Consider the following 19,399-nt stretch of genomic DNA (forward strand, 5'->3'; position numbering starts at 1 on the left):
GAAGGCTTTGCATTCACTTTCTTCTCCAAGAAGCTTCCAGCATTAATATTGGTTTATGTTTCACATGGGCAGGGGAGGAGTATTTCCCACTGAAATAGTGCCAGGGTGGAGAAGGGTTCTGGAGTGGCACATTCACAGCAAACCTGTGAACCATGAGCTCATGATTTTAATCTCTAATGCTTGCTTTTTTTCTGGCTGGATGGACTTTTACTGATTTACAGAAGAGCTCCTCCCCATGGTAGACAGGCTGTCTCCAGGCAGAGGCCAGCTCTTACCTGCCTCCTCGTCTAGCACTTTCATACACTCCTCTTGACTTTGACCTTACTATGGAAAACTCTTGGTTAGTTTGGACAGTCACCAGTCAAGAGAAAGGACTGAACCTCACCTATCACCTTGTGGATAGACATGCTCCAGAAGTCAGATCCCAGAAGACATAAAGCCCATGCGGTTTAAGAGATCAAGGTCATTTTCAACTTGCTGGTGTTCAGACTACCCAGCAGCTGGTGGATAATTTCATTTTTGACATAAAGACAGTCTTAGGCTTGACACTGTGTTTGACACAAAACTATGATTCTGTTTGTGAGAATGTTGCTCTCCCAACTTGAGAAAGGATGGCATCCAAACATGCTCTTATCTTCCTTCCCTTCCTAGGCTGGGCTTGCTCATGCCCACTGGTATTTTAAGAGCTGTTCAGCACTCCAGAGGAAACAGAGCCAGCTTTGTTTCCAAGCTCCTATTACTCACCTTCTTTATCTTTTAGCTAAAGCTTTAATGGATCTGTTTTGCAGAAACATTTGAGGTTGGAGGCTATGAAGGACTTCAAAGGTATTTAATAGCAGCTTTGTCACTCATTTTGTAAAAAGACCACATAGCTTGATTAAAAGTAAACTGTTCACAATATTGCATGGAACTCTGCTGATCTATTTTTACTGCATCACAAATAAAGCCAAGGAGAGGGGGAAATCCCACTGACTAACAGGATGTGTGGAAACGATGGAGCATGTCTCCCTTCTGTATTATCCAGGTACTCATTAACTCTCTGATAACCAGTTTAGACAACACAAAGTGGAATTTCTCCAGCACCAGATGGTAGTGATGAGGAAGAATGAGGAGTGCAGCAGACAAGATAAAACTTGGCAGAAAATATGCAGAGGAATTTCTGTTCATTAGGGTAGAGATTGGAATCTGAGAGTCCTAAGTTTTACCATTCCTTTGTTGTCAGGAAGTGTCTGAGAAGTATAGGGACAAAGATAACTCCTGTTCCTGGTCACACAGCTGGCCCCTCCTCAAAATGCCCAACCATCTAGTGATGTAGCTTCTGCTCAAGTGGTGGAGTGTCTGTGTATGCATAAAACCATGCTCCACATGTACTGCTGACACTGTGGGTACCAGATGGATCTCTGTAGAACAGTCCAAGTTTGCAATCTCTGAACTCTTCCAAAGTTCTGAAATTTGAGCATTTTCTTGGCCCATGCAGCTTTAAGTCAAAGTTCACATATATCGATAAATCCTAATTAAACTCTCCCATGTGCTGTCTCCAGTGTGTTCCAGGGCATTATAACTTAGTTCATCCTTTGCCACAAAGAATATTCTTTTAAGATTTTTTCAAGAAACAAAAGGCAAACTTGGCCTGTAGTAGTGTGAAAGGCTTATTCTTCAGTAATTATCAGTTACCTTCAATATCCTTCTGGATTCATAAAAGTAAGGCATTGTAATGAGGAAAACATTTTCCCAGACTAATGAAAAGTCCCTCTTTGAGTGAAGCAGAAGAATTTTATTGACAAGGATCCCATATAGGCTTTCAAAAACTCACTGTGTAGATAGAAATTTTTGGAATGCATCCCCCAATGAGATATTAGACTTGCTATTAATTCTGCCTGTCATTTTTACTGAAAGCCAAACAAACTGCATATAGTGTATGAAGAGCAGTGGCAAGTCCTGCAAAAACCCCCAAGATCAAAGCAAGCCATGCTTTCTCTTTGACATGCCTTGTAATATAGCATGGTGAGAATAATATACCTTGGTGAGAATATTTGGCAGGCACATATCATACACAAAGCAGCAAAAATATGTGCAGAACTCAGAATTTGCGAACTGTGATTTTCCATGTTTCTCAAAAACTATAGTACTTGGTCTCCTGTGAAAGATTGTGAGACCTGAAACCATCACATGTGTGAATTCAGAGGGATTGTGTGAAACAGTTCATTAAATCCTGCAGCCTGTTCCCATTTTGCCTTCAAATTACAGAGCTGTCACAGAAGCATGTGCTGCTGGGCATATGGTTTCCTGTGGTTTGTGCCTCAGCAACAGGATTCCTGGAAAAAATAATGCACTTGAAAGCAAGTGACTAAGTGAAGGTGCCAATGCTTGGTATCAGTGTAACAAGAAGCCTCCCTGCACATAAATCCTAAACTGCAATTCTTACTGTATCACAAGAGAAAGCATTATTATGGAAATTTGGGAGCAGTGATACCAAATGTCTGCCCTCGAAGTACCTTAGTCAAACCCAAGAGTGATCAAACAGGATTTTTTCAGATGGGTACATGATTCTGGCTGTTGCACTGGGATGGTATGGAAAAAACAAATCCCAGCTCAGTGCCAAGAAGCCAGGATGACCCAGGCTGCTCCCACTGCCCTGCTGTGGGGTTAACAAGGATCCTGGCAGCCTCTGGCTCATGCCAGGTCATCTCTGTGTGCTGGAGAACCCTCTGAGGCTGTGGCAGAGGCAAGGTGGGGATGCAGGGAACTGTGAGCCTCTCATCAGCAATACTTCTGAAACAGTAAAAGATTGTGTAACACAGTGGTGATGATAATCCTTGCTTTGATTCCTGATTCAGCTCTTCCACTCAAATAAACAAAATATTGCATACCTCAAACTGAGGATTTCTACTAAAGCCTTCCATAAACTGACTTCACAGGCTGTTTTTGTAATCTTTCCAGATTGCAGGAGTCAAAACTGAGAGGAAAAAGAAGGCAACACTACTATTTTATGGAAGCAGAGGAAAAGGTTCTTCCATTTCCAGATGTCTCACAGCCCTTTCAACTGTAGGGGAAGATATCATGACAGCAGATTTTATGATTCTTGGCTTCATGATCATATGAAATTGTGTTTTATCTGACATCAAAAGAATGAGCTGTTTTATCATCAGAATGATGCTAAAGATCTTGTGTCTGCTCAGATTAGTAACAATGCAAATAAGGCATCAATGGAATAAAAAAATCCCTTTTGTGTCCTTAGGCTTTATGTGTGGTTTTTAAAACAATCAGCTCTATGAAGAAAGAGAACCATTACAGTGTCTATGTTCTGGATTAGAGTTTAAGAAAAAGGAATATTTACAACTTTTTCCTAGGCTTGAAACCTAGATAATTTTGAAATTTTGTCCCATATGACCTCCAGTTATTTTGATAGCATTACACTGAATCTATGTTCCAAAACTGTAATCTTAGTTGCTGTGATTTCTTTCTTGTGAACATTAAAGATTAAAGCAAGCATGATGAAATAGGCCATCTATATTGCACATAATTTATTTCAGATTCTTAGCATTGTTCAAACAATAATTTAATTTATAATAATTGGTTTTGGTGGACCTCATCTAACTGGATTTCAGCAAAGCAATTAAAATGGTGCCATTTAGGGAATTATTAACAAAAGTTTCTGGCTGAAGCAGAGACAAAAGGTGCTGACAGGGTAGAGAGGGGCTACATGCACAGCTTCTCAAGCATCACTCTCGGCCAGTCTGAACTAAGTATATTCACCCGCAACACTTGCACAAGAAGCAGGAGCACATTAATGAAATTTGCTGATGACACAAAGCTGGGAAGAGCAGCAGAATGTCTCACAGGAAGAACTCAGGGAGCTGATTACTGAGAAATACCCTGAAGACATTTCATTAGACAAAGCTTAAGATCATGTACTTAAAAGGGGATTGTGTTTCCTGAATGAGGTCTGGTGAAAACAAGGAGACAGAAAGTCTGTTTTTATGGTGAAGCCTGGGAAGTGGGAATTTCTAAAGCAGATGTCTCCACAGTACCCAAAAGCTTGAGTCCAGCCCATGCAGTTAAGGTTCTTAGCATTGGCAACAACAGCAGTGGCCACAGGTACTTAGAAAAAATAAGAGTATTTCTGAGTACCTGTTTGCAAAGTTATTTAATTGGTACAGTGGACCTAACACATCTCAGCTTCTCTCAGGTTATTCTCTTGATTTTTGTTATTCTCCCTGTTAAATAGGAGACAGGTGGCAGCTATTGAGTAGTTCATCCATAAAGGTGAGAGTGTGGCAATCCCTCTCCTGCTCAGCTGTTGCCAGAGCCACCTCTGGGTATGGGGAAGAGTCCTGCTGAGCAGAGTTGTCCTCCTTCCACCTGCACAGCTCACTCAGTCTGGCTATTTACTTCAGGGAAAAAACATTTCAGAGTTTTTCACACATCTGATGTGTTCCCAGCATGAAGGGTTGCTTTTCTGCCACCCACACTCTCTGGAAAAGTCTTTCCTGCCCTTTCATTGCCCACAATGATCCCTCAGAAGGGCTGCCTGGAGAGAAGTGCTCCCACACGACTGGTGACATTTAAGCCAAGTGGCAGATCCCTTTGCACACAAATCCTGCTCCCACCCAACACAATAGCAGATTTGGTGGGTGCAGGATGAAGCCCAGTGTGACATTTTCTTCCACCCCACGCTTCTTTGCTGACTGAAGCTTTTGTGGGATGGCAGAGGCCAGAAAACCCCTGTGGCTCCACCTGTTTCTGTGGGCTTCAGTCCCATGGCCTTCTCTGACCCTTCTCTGCAGTGGTGCTCTTCTCTGGTCCTCCTTGCCCCACCAACAATGAAACCAGACCCTGTATGCTCCATTCAGAGACAGCAAAACTGCAATTAATTCAGGGGAAACATGACTTTTGGACAGGAGAATTTTGCTAAATGCTGTTGATAAGACATAATGTCGTCTTCCAAGCAGGGATGTCATCCTCATTCCCATGGGGACCAGAACACAGCAGGAAGAATTACCTGAAGTGGGGTGTGACTGGAACTTCATCAGAAAAATAGGTTTGGTTTCTATGAATTTCCATTCATTGAAAGGCTTCCTTGAAACATCCTGATTTCAAAAGAGTTTTTATTAGAAAGGGTTCTATGACCCAGGTGTAAATTTTTGGCCAAGACCAAAGCAAGTGAGACCTGCCTGCCCCAGAAAAGTCAGAAAAGCCAAGCTGTTGGGTGGGCTCCCTCTTTGCAGCAGGAAAGCACAAACATGCCAGCTGAATAGGCTTTCTTAAGTGCACCTGATCCCCTAGTTTTTAAGGACCTGCTCTCTTTTCCATCATGGGCAATTTATTTTCCAAGGATGGGCAGGAACAGAAAAAGGATTGAAAATCTGGGAAAACAGCTAAAAGAAACAATTTTCTAGCTACCTATTTAAACTACCCCATATAAACCTATAACTACATGGTCTTGTATTCTTTCTCCACCTTTCCTGTAGGCTCCCTTCAGATACTGGAAGGCCACAAAAAGATCACACCAAAGCCTTCTCTTTTCCAGGCTGAACAATTCCAATTCACTTTGCCTTTCCTCAACTTCAACTAAGAAGCTGGACTTTATGTTAGACAAGCCTTTATCAAAATTTTGCAAATGTGAATGTTTTTCTACTCTTCTGACCTGTCCATAGCAGTAAATACATCTGGCTTCAAAGGTAAAGGGATGCAAAAAATTCACAGAATCATAGAATATGCTGATTTGGAAGGGATCCATCAGGATCATCAAGTCTAACTCCTGGCCATGCACAGCACATCCCCAAGAGTCACACCATGTACCTGAAAGCATTGTCCAAATGCTTCTTGAACTCTGTCAGGCTTGGTGCTGTGACCACTGCCCTGGGGAGCTGTTCCAGTGCCCAACCACCCTCAGGGTGCAGAACCTTTTCCTGATATACAATCTAAACCTCTCCTGATACAACTTCAGGCCATTCCCTCTGGTACTGTCACTGGTCATGACAGAGAAGAGATCAGTGCCTGCCCCTCCTCTTCACCCTTAGAAGGAAGCTGTAACAGCAATGAGCTCTCCCCTCAGTCTCCTCCTGGCTGGACAGACCAAGTGACCTCAGCCACTCCTCATATGGCTTCCCCTTAAGGGCCTTCAACATCCTTGTTGCCCTCCTTTGGACACTCTCCAATAGTTAAATGTGTTTATTCTATTGTGGCACCCAAAGCTGCCCCCAGCACTGGAGGTGAGGCTGACCCAGAGCAGAGCAGGACGATCCTCTCCCTTGCCTGCTGGCAATGCTGATGCTCCCAGGACACATTTGCCCAGTGCCTGATGCTCCCAGGACACATTTGGTCCTCCTAGCTGCCAGGGCACTGCTGGCTCATGTTCAACTTTATGTCAGCCAGGACCTAAATAATAATTAAATTAACTTCTTCATGTATGCAACCTCCAAATCTATGATTATGTGGCATGAACCTGTTATAAGAAGTTGTTTAGGATAAGCTGAAAAGAATTATTATACCTTATTACTGCTGTCACTCCAATACAAACTAACAATCTTCATACTCTTATCACAAGTCAGTGTTTCTTGTACATGTTTTTTGTATTGGAGTTGGTCGGGCTTGCTAGAAAAATACTCTCTGCTCACCAAATCAGTATAAATGGTGATTTCCAAAACTGAAAGGAGTGCAAACAAGCAACTGTCATTAACAAATGTCTCAGTTATTACATATTACATGTGCTATTTAAATGGAGTATTTTATATCATGATAATTTGCCTGGTGAACTAATAGAAGTGCTTAACTTCTTGTAGATCTCTGCTTATGCACAATTTTTTTTTAATGGAATTGGTTTTAAAAAGAAATAAACATTGTCCATAAAAAGTTTGCAGATGAGCATTCACCATCCACCCTTGAGCCACAAGCACTTAATTAGTTTGAGATCTTTAGATTAAAAAAACAGTATAATCCTGCTTCATGACTCAACTGATGCCCATTTAGTTAAAAATCAATCCACACCCAAAACACCACTGATAATTTTATCCTGGGAATAATCAGTATTGATAACAGTGTCTGGAGCATGTTAAGGTGTTTCTCTTCCCTAGTATAATCATTTACCTATAAAACCCTACACTACCTTTGCCAGCAGGTACAAAGCACGTGCAACCTAATAGTCACCATGTAAGACAGGAAAAAAACATCTTCTGGGAGGAGGAGATCAGGTTCCTAATGCTTATGGGCACTGTCACTCTTCTCTTGTGTATCTATTAGAAAAGTCACAGCCTAAACTTCTCATCTGTGCTGCACACTGGCTTCAAAACTGGCACATTAGCGAGCTCATTTGAATAAACTTCATTTACTTCAGCTCCTGGGTTTTTCTTCACCTGATAGAAGTAGGAATAGAAACTAATGGTATTATTTATAAAAATCCTGCACACATGCACATCCACGAAACTGATCTGCTAGGAGTCCTCCTTCTGTGTGCCCTTTCACTCTCCGCTGCTCTTCTCTGTCCTCGCTTCCTTTTTTCTCCAGAAAAGCAACGAAGTTTTTACCCACCCAACATACTTTATGCACTCATTGAAAGCTTCTCTTCTCAAGGCCTGTGCATATTGCGTTGGCACGCTACCAAAACCTGCTAACAAATGGCAGATTAAGTGGAAACACGGAAAAGAATTTCAAGCATGTATTATACTTGCTTGGGGTTCAGTGTGCAACTTTAAGGCGAGGGCTGCCCTCTAAACAGGCAGGCCTGGGAATTCAGCTGCAAAACAATTACAGATGCAAGGAAAATACTTCTCCTCTGAGAAGGAAACTTGATGATATTCTGCAGTCTTCAGTAGGCTAAGTTCAGTGTGTGCTGGGGAAGAGATTGGCAGGGTCTGTGTTTTCTTGAGACCTCACTTTCCATCTCCAGCCCTGTTCTCCAAGAGATTTATAGCAAATGAAGCAAAGTTTTTCACATGTCAGCCTCTTACAGATGCAGGAGCAGATTTTAATCCTTTCCAATCACAGTCAAAACAGTCCCTCTATACCCATCTACTTTCTTGCCTTCAAACACAAGAATAATGAGGCACTTCATTCATTTCTGCAGGTCATTGGCAGACATCAGCTGGACAATGACATTTCAAGTGCCATGCCTGCATATAATTTAGTTACTTGTGTTTTCTTGAGGAGCCTTATTTCAGCTGCATGGCTATCTTTCTCACAGTTTATAGCTCTGGTTTTAAAAGAACCCTCTTTGCAGCATCAAAGCAAATATGCTCAGGATGCAATTTCCAAACCTGCTTAGCATGCCCAACCTTGCTGCAAATGACTACACTGGCAAAATTACCACCAACTCTGGTGGGCGCAGGTGTAACAGTGCTGAACTTCAGCACCACCTTATCTGAGATTTCCTTTTCTTTCCAAAACAATCTGGAATGTTTGCACAGGGTGTACAGTGGGAAGAGACTCTCCCACTCCTGATTACACTTGCTGCATACATTCTTAGGGGAAAAAAAACCCCAAAAAACCAAAAAAACCCACTTGCTCACATTACTCTAAAGGAAATGGCCTCAAGTTGTGGCAGCAGCCATTTAGATAGAAATTAGGAAAAAATTCTCCACCAAAATTGTTGTGAAGCACTGGAACAGGCTGCCCAAGGAAGCAGTGGAGTCACCATCCCTTGAGGTTTTTAAAAGACATGTAAATGTGGCACTTAGGGACACCACTTAGTGGTGGACCTGGCACTGTTAGGTTTACAGTTGACCTTGATGATCTTAAAGATCTTTTCCATCCTAAATGGTTCTGTGAGTTTATGAAAAGTTCTTAGCCTACACTCTGACAAAGCAGTTGAGGACACAGGACCAGTGGATGGGAAATACATCCAATAAATCAGGACTGATGTTCTCAAGCCCACATGACGCAGTGTGCACACTGAGAGGTCAGGAAAGTTGTACAGACAGCAATTTCAAAATGAAAAACTTTCCGCATCCAGTGTTTCTCTAAAAACTGCGTGTCTCACTGTTGGCCTCAAAGGAACTTTTTCCATACTGCATCAACTAAAAGAAAAAGAAGATGGACCGACCTCAATTATGACCTTACACTGACTGGTTCACATTTCTTCATAGTTTATTTACCCTAAAGGTCATTAAAACAATGTGGCTTTTCAGTCTAATAAGTTATTTTCAGCTCTAGCTAATCAGAGCTCATGACTGGCTTTGGAACGGCAAGAGTCACACAAAAACTAAGATTGACTATCAGCATCCAAATGCACAAAGTAATTAAGCCTACTGAAAAAAACAAAAAAAATTAAACCAAACAAAAAACTTCCAACAGGTGGGAGCAGAAGAAAATTAAAGGAAAATAAACAGCAACAAGGATTTTAATAAATCTGTATCTGAATGTTTTTACAAATAAGTAGCTGAAACAATATTGAAAGTGCAACCCAATATAGCACAAATGCAAGAACGTCTGCATTGAAATTCCATAACTTTTCTTTATTCACTGTGATACATTCAAACAAAAGTGCTCCAGATAACAGCCATAGAGTAAAGGAAATTAAAATAAAACATCAGAAAAAGACCATCAGATACATATGGTGATTATTCATATTTCAAAGCATTAGTAATTGCTTGTATCTGAGTGCACCAAAAACCCCCATGAGAGTCCACATTTTTGTACACTGCTTCTATAAAAATAATAATCATAGGCAGCTCCAGCAAAAATGTTTGTCAGAACTAGAGCCAAAGCCACCACAAAGATAAAGCACCATCAGGCATATGTTTACAAATGCCGTAGTAATTAGTAGAGTGTAAAAAAGGCTTAGCTGAATTAACATTTTCCTTGTATTTGTATAGCATAGGAAAGTTCTGCTTAGACTCATTCCTTCCCAGCTTTGATATTTCTCACCAGGGCTTTGCATTTGCCCCACAACACCAAGCACCACGGGCAACTTGGGAAGCTTCAGGAGACAGTGAGAGATGGATGGAAGAGAAACTGGAACTGGAGCCAGTGTCTATCCTCCTACTTAAAAAAATAATCTTGGCATGGCAGCATGTAATTAACCATGCTACTGAAATACAGTGGCACAATCCATCTGAGAAAGGCTGTTTGTAAAGACCATGTTGACTTCCCAATGCTGTCTGCTGAACTACAGTATTCGGCTGCACTGTTTTTACCTAAAAAAGACAGTTCTTGTTTTAAACTCTAATTCTTCCACAGTTAAAATATAAGTCACTGTTATCTGTAAGAGACAGCAGAGGATCAATTCACAGCAAACTCAGGCTGCATCCTATAATGTGGTTCTATCCCAGCTACAGAATTACTGAACTGTGCATTTGCCAAGAATTATTTGTAACTCAAAGTTACAAATGGGGAGGAGGATTCCTATTCCAAAAACACAACAAACATTAGTCAAGATGCCCCAATTACACTGTCAAAGGGATATGGCTGAGAGACCCTTTTAAGTCTAGGGTCCCTCTACAGGGTGTCTTATTAGGTAGAACAGCAAGGAACTGCAACAAATAGAGGGGGAAACTTGGTAGAACCTTTGTCCTGCTCTCTCCTTTACCTGCTTTGCAGGCAGCAATTCAGACAGATAGCAAGACCACTGAAAGGCTTCCCCTCTGAAAATCTGAGTTGCTGACATGAGATTTTCCTTAAAAGACCTAAGTAGATCATAAACAGAAAAGCCTCTTTCCCCACATGCTTTCTAGTATATTCATAGGGATTCTGCTCCTTCATAGGTCCCAGCTCCTATAAAGATTTAATCCCATGTGCAATTTGTGTTTCCCAAAGCAGGATGTAATGGCACTGATCATATGACCAACATCATCTTCACAGTCAAAGCCTTGCAACATCAAGGTCTGTTTGCTCAAAAAGCATTTTTCTTAACTACATTACTACTAAAGTCTCAAATCACTCAGGCTGAAAGGAAGTTAGAAGTGTTATGTGGTTATTTACCCTTCACGCTATTTGTGTGGCATTCATCTCCCACGGCGCATGCTTTGCCCTTTTCACACTCCCTTTTCTCATGCAGGAACACAAAGCTGTAATGTTTGGGTTGCAAACACCATTAAATGCCCCTCTTCAGCCCCCAACAGCATAGAAATATTTTCTTTTAAAAGTTCAGATCAAAGCATTTCTACTAATCCTAGGATTTATTAAAACAAACATTGTAGGCATGAGATAGTCAACAGCGTCCCTTTTACAAGATTCTTTGGAGACGGTTCTGTTTTCATACTGTTTACTGATCCGCCCCTAATTAATCTTCAGTTGCTCAGCTGCGAATTCAGCAAGTCCACCTGCTCCTTCCCCACCCAGCAGACGTTCCTTTCTCCCCAGTTTCAGGCTGTAATGATAGCACCACACAGTCCCTGTCCCAAGAACAAGGTAGCTGGCTTGAAAAGCTACATATCACCTCCCAATGTTACATGATCACATGCATCTGCAGCACAAGTCTAGCCTTTCCTCAGATGAGTAACTAAAACCAGTCATTAAGTGCTTTCAAGGAGTTTCATTGTCTTTATCCTTCCCTGCAGTCAAGGTAGTTGCCTTTGATCCAGTAACAGATCTGAGCGTATTTGAGGGGTGTAATGCGAACAGCTACATTGAAATCCTGTGGGGTGCCATTCATGTCCACCCACTGATGGCCTGAAAATATACCAATAATTTTACGCTCCCATTTTTGATTCTGCCTCTTCCACATCCTCACATACACCCCAGATCCACTGGCACCCGGCTGGGCATCGCACTGCTGGTACAGCAGGTCGTAGGTTTCATCTTTGACGTCACAGAAACGGTAAACCAGGTTTCCCGGACGATCGTTGTCGTAGCCGGAGAAGTGAATCCTCCCTCCAGGCAAGTGTCTTGCTGGTGGGCTCACACCTATCTTCATAAACTTTCTTTTATGTGGCTTCTTCAGCTCCAGCAGGGCATAGTCATAATCCATGCCAATGTCATTGGCATTGCCTTTGATCCATCCTTTGGGGACATGCGTCCGTTTCACTCGGATCCACTGGAATTTCATTTTCTCAGGCATTGCCGAGTTGGTGATATTGGACCCTTTGCTGCCATCTTTGTGTTTGGGCTTTAGGAACCCCACCCGCAGTTTCTGAGCTCCTTTGACATAACTCTTTCCATCATGGATACAATGAGCGGCAGTAAGAACGTGCTTCTCAGCCACCAACGTCCCTGTGCAACCTGTGGAGAGCTTCACCGATGTGGAGAATGGGTAATTCAACAGGAAGTCTTTCCCAAAAATGCTAAACCTGCTGTCATAGCCATAGATCTGCCTCTTAGTTCGAGATCTGCCTCGAGAGCCATCACCGCTGTTGCTCAGAATATATATGCCCACTTCAGTTTCAGTGAGGCTGCCGTTAGCGTACAAGGTTTCATAGGACAGGTAGTTCTTCACTTCTTCATAAGTTGGCAGTGGAGAGCTTTTGTGGCATGCTGGGCCACACGGAGATACCACCTCCAGTCTGGCTTCAGCATCAAACTGCGGCTTGTCCAAGTTCAGGGTAGACTGCGGCAGGATAACAGGAACTCTGTAAGACGGCCAAGTTGGCTTCCAGTGAGGACTGGAAGGCATCACATCTTTAGCAGCACACAAAAGGAGGATTAAAGTGGACAAGGCTGCCATTCTGAATGCTGGTCTGTGGAAAGCAAAAGCAAGTACAGTTACTCACCCAAACATGTTGCAAGATTATCCTACCTTCCTAAGTAATGGCTTGCTAACCAAGTATAAATGTAATGAGGGTCAAGCGATTTGAATGGAGTTAACTTACATTAAGTAGCTCAGATTTCTAAGTGTCAAACTAATGCCTTAGCCTGTGTCTTGGAACAACTGTCCCAGGTTAACACTGAAATATGGGGCATTTAACCCTCAGGTGCACTGAGCCACCAACTCCCAGCTGACATCAGAGGGAAGGTACAGTCTTCACATGGTTTAGAGAAAATTCAGATTCTGTTTAAATCCCTTCATTCAGAAACCAGACCTCCTGCAAAGAGTAGATGTGTCTGTCTTCAGCTAGATTAGAACATTTTCTGAAAGCTCCTCCCTACTCTTTGACTCTGCTGAAAGACGTCCTTAAATCTCTTCACACCATTTGCTGTCTCAGCCAGAGACATCAGGCTGATGGCAGGGATGGGGTGGGGGGACAAAAGGAGTGACCTGACAGGGGCTGGGGTTGCAGAACATAACCACAGGGGAGACTCACTTCCCCCTGCAACTCACTCCAGACAAAGGTTCTGCTCCACGTGGCACTGGCTCTCCCCGAGGCTTACATGAGAAAGGGTGATATGATTACACACAGGCAGCTAATGAAGGAAGATTACAATTCTTGAGGGAATTTTCAGTTAACACACTGGCTTATTGCTTTATAAACTCAATTAATTAGAAATGCAAACCAACCCCCTCTGAGCACAGGGAGGCAAATGCGGCTGTAAATGTGTTTATGAACCGCAGGCAGAGTGCCTGAGACTGCAGAGAACAGCGTGCACTAGTACTGTGTCAAAAAAATGTGTAACTTCAGTTTATCTGAAAATTAGCCATACAGCTGAATCGCTGCAGGAGGCACTGTGCCCTGGGCAAGAAGGCAGGCAGGATCTCCCTCACACAAAGATTATTCAAACAAAAGTTCACAATTATGTTGAGCTTACACATATTTAAAACCCTGCTGAGGTTACACTGATCACAACTGCAGGATCATTCCTGAAATGCCTCAAACAAGTAAACCAAAGCAAATCACACAGGAAATGACCACAGCTATCTAAGAATAAAAAAGAAAAATCCTTCTCTCCAATGCATTTTGTAGGAATACTCCATCCCTAAATTGCACCAAAAAAGACTATGAAAGCCACAGGCTGCTGAAGTCTGGTGGTGTTCAACTCAAATATTCGGTCTAGATCCTTAGATTTTTGGTACCATTCTCTTAGGGAATGGAGGCTATCATTAAAGCACAAAACGTTTAAAATATCTATTGACTCATGCAGGGTATCAAAAGACTTTAAGTCCAAAAAACAGACACAGATGAACAGAACTGATGCTACTGATACACACAAAGGCAGGTACTGACTCTTCCAGAAGTGACCACACATTCTGTTGGTATTTTTTTCATTAACAAACAGGACGTCTTTAAAGGAACATGCTTTTTTTCTAGGTTAGGCTCTATCAAATGTGATGCTTTATACTTAACAGATGACTCATGCTGGCAAATACATGCCATTTTAAACATTAATCAGAATTGCGTCATTTTACATGTGCCAAAATCAAAAAATACTTCATATTCAAGGAAAATCACCAGCTCCTCCAACTCCTTCCACATCAAGTTTTAATATTGGACGTGGCTGCATTTTGCAAGCTATGACATAAGAGAGTTTCACATTAGTATAAGGATGGCCCAGGGAACACCTGCTGTTTTATCAAATACATTGTTGTAGAACAGTGATTAGGAAGACAGAAAAAGAGAAGGTATCACAGACAAATGATAACACTGCATCCCCACAAAGACAATACACACTGGCATCAGTCAGCTGTTAACTGTCCTACTTGTGTCAGTGTGCAGCAGTGTTTACTGATTTCACAGTTAGAAGCTGAGAGAAGAAAAAATCACAGTTAGCCTGTGCATCAGGTAGCCGATCCCATCATTAAGAGCACATATTTCGATGCAGTTTGCCCTCACTGTCCTCAGCTTTCTTGACAGATGGAATGTCTCTAAATTGCACCACTCATGCCACTTCTTGGAGCTAAAAGCCATTCATGCTAACTGAGCCTCTGCTGGCCTTTGGCTGGTTTATTTATTTATTTAGCTGGCAAGGGAAAATTACAAATATCTTGTCAGTTGTTATTTGCACTAGCAGCCAGATTCGCTCGTGCCTGTAAACACAGCGACCCGATGAAGGGATTGTGTGCCCAAAAGCTCCTCTGCTTCCTCCGAGATTATCATCTGGGCTGAGAAGAGAGCCTGCCTCGCCCTGCAACCTGCTCTCCCTTATCTCCTCACCATCACCGCCACAGCACCGCCAGCACTGGAAAGGCAGCTTTAGACAGCAGAGGGCAGCCGCCCTATGAAGAGAACAAGATAGGAGATGGGACTCGAGCTGGTCCCAGAAAAAAAGGCTTCACAAGATGGTATTTGTGCCTGTGCTGTGCTGTGTAAATCGGTACTTACTCCACTTTACATCTGTGAGCAAGCTTTCCCACCCCCCTCCCCTGCTGCTTCTGTGCTGTGATCACATTGCAGCTCTAGGGGTTAAAAAAGCTTTTTCATCAGTTACAGAACTTTTCTATTATTTAAAATGTTATTTAAAAACTAACAATAAATACAGTGGTGAGTTTATATCTGACTGTAGAAGCTAAACAGTGCTCACAAACCTAGGCATTAACCAAAGTCTTCATAGTTATATCCCATCTGGAGACATAGCTGGTACTAAATCAGATCTGGGCAGCAATAAATAGAATAAATATGTCTTAGTTATAACAGGATGCAAATTAGTGCATAGTACCTCTTTCTGTGTAGATCCTTCCTCTCGAAAATGAAGGAATTGAAAAGGCAGTCTACATTTAAACAGAGACTTTCCAGTAAGGGTCTTCTTTCCTTTTACTTTCTCTTTTCCTTTTCATTTGAAACAAAACAAAAAAGCTGAAAAAAACCCCAGGGTTAAAACTCTCTGTCCTCAGCTACTTACTCCTGGGTGACCCTGAGAGGTGTTCTCAAATCGAGCAAACTGGTAGGAATGAGCACTTCCCTGCACGGCTATCAGAGTAATACTGAATGAATTATGACGTGCTGCTCTACTGTAGCTCTGCTCTTCTGTTTCTATTTAAACTGTGTCATAAACTCAATCCACCCTTTGACTCAGCACAAAGCCCAGCTCTGACATACAGCCTAGGAACCCCCTAGAAGCGGTTTGTACATAATCACACTCACTAATGGCATTAAAATCGTTTAGAGAATGGAAACAGTGACAGCTACCCCGGGGCTCCCCACGCCGCTAAAATACTTTACAGACATTTTCCTGCTTGCTATGGGCATTCATGCCCCAAGATAGATGCTGCTGAAAGAAAACTGCCTTGTTCAGGACAGACACGAATGATTTTCTAATAACCAAGTAACTTTTCGGCAAGAGTTCACTACTTCAGGGGTGGTTCTTGTAACTGATGGCTAAATAACAATAAATCTTGGATCATCTAGCAAGACAGTCCATGAACCAAACAGTCTCCATTACATTTTGAAATGAAGAAAGTTTTTCCACAGCGCTGGAAGCCAGAAAGATTAACATAGCACAAAAACTGAAGAGAGAAAACCAAGGCAGCGAGAGAGAAAAACCTGCCTCAAACCAAATTATAAAGGAGAACTAAATCACTGTCAGTGCCGTGCCAAAATACCTCTGCTGCTTCTCGTGGTCACAGAACTTGTTAAAACACAGCAAAAATAATGGAGTTGCACTTTAATAACTACAGAAGCCTTACTGCCATTAAAATCTAACAACTCTATTAGCCTGCCAGAGATGCCAAGGGTGGTGTGAGGGTTACACTGCCTTACCTGCTCAGCCGAGGGCTGTTGGAAAACCTGCAACTAACTTTGATACTGGCAGGCCAAAGGTGTGTCTATTAACATACACACCGGGCACAGAGGCTATTTTGGCACGTGTGTCAGTGACATGCACACACAGAGAAAAGGGAGCACAGTATGTGTTTCCATTTTGTCCAATTCCTAGGACTGCCTCCTTTCACCCTCCTTTTTTTCTTCTTTCTCTTTCCCTGCATGTCAAGCAGCTTCGGTATCAGGGTACAAGAGCAAACTGCATTACAATAATGCAGTTTGAATAACGGGGTAAGCTGTAGGAAGGACCTGCATCCCCAGGGTTTCCAAACCACCTGAGTGACGGGGCAGCTGCACAGGCTGGGTGCCGGTGGGACCTTACCAACCCCTCACACCTCGCCCGGGGCAGGAAGCAAAAAACAATCGCCCCAGGCTCCAGCAGCCGCTTCACTGAAGAGCTCGCGTCACGTATTTAAAAACCACCCCAAAAATAATGATGTTCTCAGACACAGTGATGAATCCAAGTACGGGACCGCAGCGGAGCGCTACCTTCAGACGCCTCCCAAGCGCAAAAAGCAGCAAAGGCGAATTTTATCTCAGCTGTTCCCTCACCCGCCGCCCTTCCAGAGCTGGTCACCGGCAGCGGCGCCGGCCGCCGCAGCGGCAGACCGGCAGCGGGACGGCGGCGAGCAGCCGCGTTCGCCCTTTTGTGGCCGGCGCGGCCGGGGAGGCGGCGCTCGGGGCGCTCCGGAGGATCGAGCGGGTTAAACATTAAGCCCTGCGCGGAGGGAGCGCTCGCCCCCGGCCAGGACAGCGGCTCCCGCCGCCCGTGCACCGCACGGCAGGGCACCCTCGGCAGGTGAAGCACCGGCCCGGGGCAGCCCGGCGCTCGCCAACCTCCCGCCGACCCTTTGTCCCCCCTGGGCGACCCGCAGCCCGCGGCGCTCTCCCGGCCGGCGGGACCCGGGAGCTACCTACCGGCTCCCCGCAGCGGCGGCGGCGGCTCCGGGAGCGGCTCAGGCAGGTGGCGGGGCCGGTGCCGGTCCCATCTCTCCCGCCGCCTCCGCGGGGCTCGGCAGCGCCTCCCCTCCCTCCCGCCGGGCGCCGGCCCTCGGCGGCGCGCTCCGAGCGGGGCGGGGCGGGGCGGGGCGGAGCGGGGCGGCACCGCCCGCAGGTGGATCCGCCGCTGGGTCCCGCCGCTGGGTCCCGCCGCTGGGTCCCGCCGCTGGGTCCCGCCGCTGGGTCCCGCCGCTGGGTCCCGCCGCTGGGTCCCGCCGCTGGGTCCCGCTCCGCCCCACGGCTCTCCCGGCGGCATCACCACCCGCAGGGCCCCGCCGCGCCGCCGCCCCTCCCCGGCCAGCCCCGGGCTCCCCTCCGCGCTGTCTTGCCCCGCGGGCTGCCGCCCCAGTGCTCCCTGTGCGGCATCACCTCCTTTTTTTATTCTTTTACTGCTGTTTGCGTTTATTGCCCGAGGAAAAACATAGGGGTTTCCCCCCGTCCTTGTTTTTATCCGCGGTGTTCTGGCACTGCGGGCAGCTCAGAAACTGCCGTCCCGGTGCGAGATTTCAGGGTGCAGCCCGTGGCATTTCCGCAGCCCCGAGGCCAACAGGCTCTTTGTCCCCAATGTCTGGTCTCCAGATCCCTTTTCAGAGGGTCCCCAGGAGTGGGGTGAACCCCCGGGGTCCTTCCTGCCTCCGCAGGGCATCAGCTCCAGGAGCTCTGCGGTCAGTCACCCACGTTGCCTCATCAAGCGGACATTTAAATTTAATTGTCCGACACATTGTTCGCATGGGTTTTAATTACGCATCCTTCTTGAATCCTTATAATGATATCTGGCAAGAAAAGAGGAACCCAGAGCCAAGAAGGCAAAAATCATGCAGTGTTTTAAGTCCACAAGAAAAAGCCACAAAAATAAAGTTTTTTCAAAATTCCCAGCTAACCACCATTATTCCAGAAAGGAAATATAAATTTCGTAGGAATCAATTAATTTGCAGCCTTCTACTGACCTCTTCACCCTGCTGTTCCTCTTACAGAGGAAGAGGAGAGCCTGAAGCAAAGCAAAACCTCTGCCTCAGACGTGTCAAGAGCTGAAATATGACAGGACCTTACATTCTCAGACGTAACTTTTCTAATTTGCATTTGCTTGGCCCTAGTGCCATCCTTATTTGGGTCTATGGGAAGGTTTTACCGAATGAATGAAACAAACACATCCTGCATTTAAAAAATTAACTACTCAGATAAGTCTTTCTCAACTATGAATGATTAGAAGAGAACTGCAGTGTGAGAAAGATGTCCCTGTTGGTAGAGGACAAACACCTCCAGCAGAAACACAGTTAGAGAACACAACTGGTGTTGGGGAAGGGCTGGTGATACCAGTGCAGCTGCTCTTGGGACAGGAGGGAATGACCATGCAACAGTGAGGAAGATATGCAGAGTTTCAGCAGGCAGCAGGTAAGTCAGGCTCTGTCTGCAATGCCATACTAACCATAGATCCCTGCCTGATCAGACTCTGGGCAATTCGAAATAGAACTTAGAGATCACTTCCAACCCAAACCATTCTATGATGGTGTGATTCCATGAAGTGTGTCTCTATGTAAATGAATAAGAACCACAAGGCTTGTCGTCTACAGGCCCCCTCTTGAGAATGAAGCCTTAAAGAAAGTGTTGGGCAAAACTTTTATGACAAAAGGAGTGAAGAAGAATATTTAGTTTGAAATTTAGTTATGAGACATTTTGTTGTCATAAAAACTTTTGATTTTTATTATTTTTAGTGTATACACTAAACCATAAGCTCAGAAAGGACAGTTTGTCTGGCCTGTCTTCATGTCTGCCTTAAGAAATAATGAACTACTGTCCAGTTCTATCAAGCATCTGTTGACAAAATCTGATGTTTTAAC

At 44.2% G+C, this 19,399-nt stretch overlaps 1 protein-coding gene across 3 annotated transcripts; it reads right to left on the reverse strand.

Moving 5' to 3' along the window:
• Positions 1 to 9,431: 9,431 nt before the first annotated feature.
• Positions 9,432 to 17,640, reverse strand: PRSS23 (serine protease 23). 3 transcript variants are annotated; one of them, XM_085065422.1, is made up of 2 exons: positions 17,481 to 17,640; positions 9,432 to 12,611 (listed from the first exon to the last, which is right to left on the reverse strand). In XM_085065422.1, exon 2 carries the CDS (start codon positions 12,596 to 12,598, stop codon positions 11,480 to 11,482), a length of 1,119 nt encoding a protein of 372 aa, XP_084921548.1. In that variant the 5' UTR covers positions 12,599 to 12,611; positions 17,481 to 17,640; the 3' UTR covers positions 9,432 to 11,479. The 3 variants fall into 3 exon arrangements, with proteins under 3 accessions (XP_084921548.1, XP_084921558.1, XP_084921566.1); XM_085065432.1 differs by lacking the exon at positions 17,481 to 17,640 and adding an exon at positions 17,052 to 17,183; XM_085065440.1 differs by lacking the exon at positions 17,481 to 17,640 and adding an exon at positions 15,463 to 16,600.
• Between the last annotated feature and the right edge of the window lie 1,759 nt (positions 17,641 to 19,399).

This window comes from Lichenostomus cassidix, chromosome 1 (assembly GCF_008360975.1).
Source record: "Lichenostomus cassidix isolate B80296 chromosome 1, HeHo_3.0, whole genome shotgun sequence".
In the NCBI taxonomy this organism is placed as follows: Eukaryota; Metazoa; Chordata; class Aves; order Passeriformes; family Meliphagidae; genus Lichenostomus; species Lichenostomus cassidix.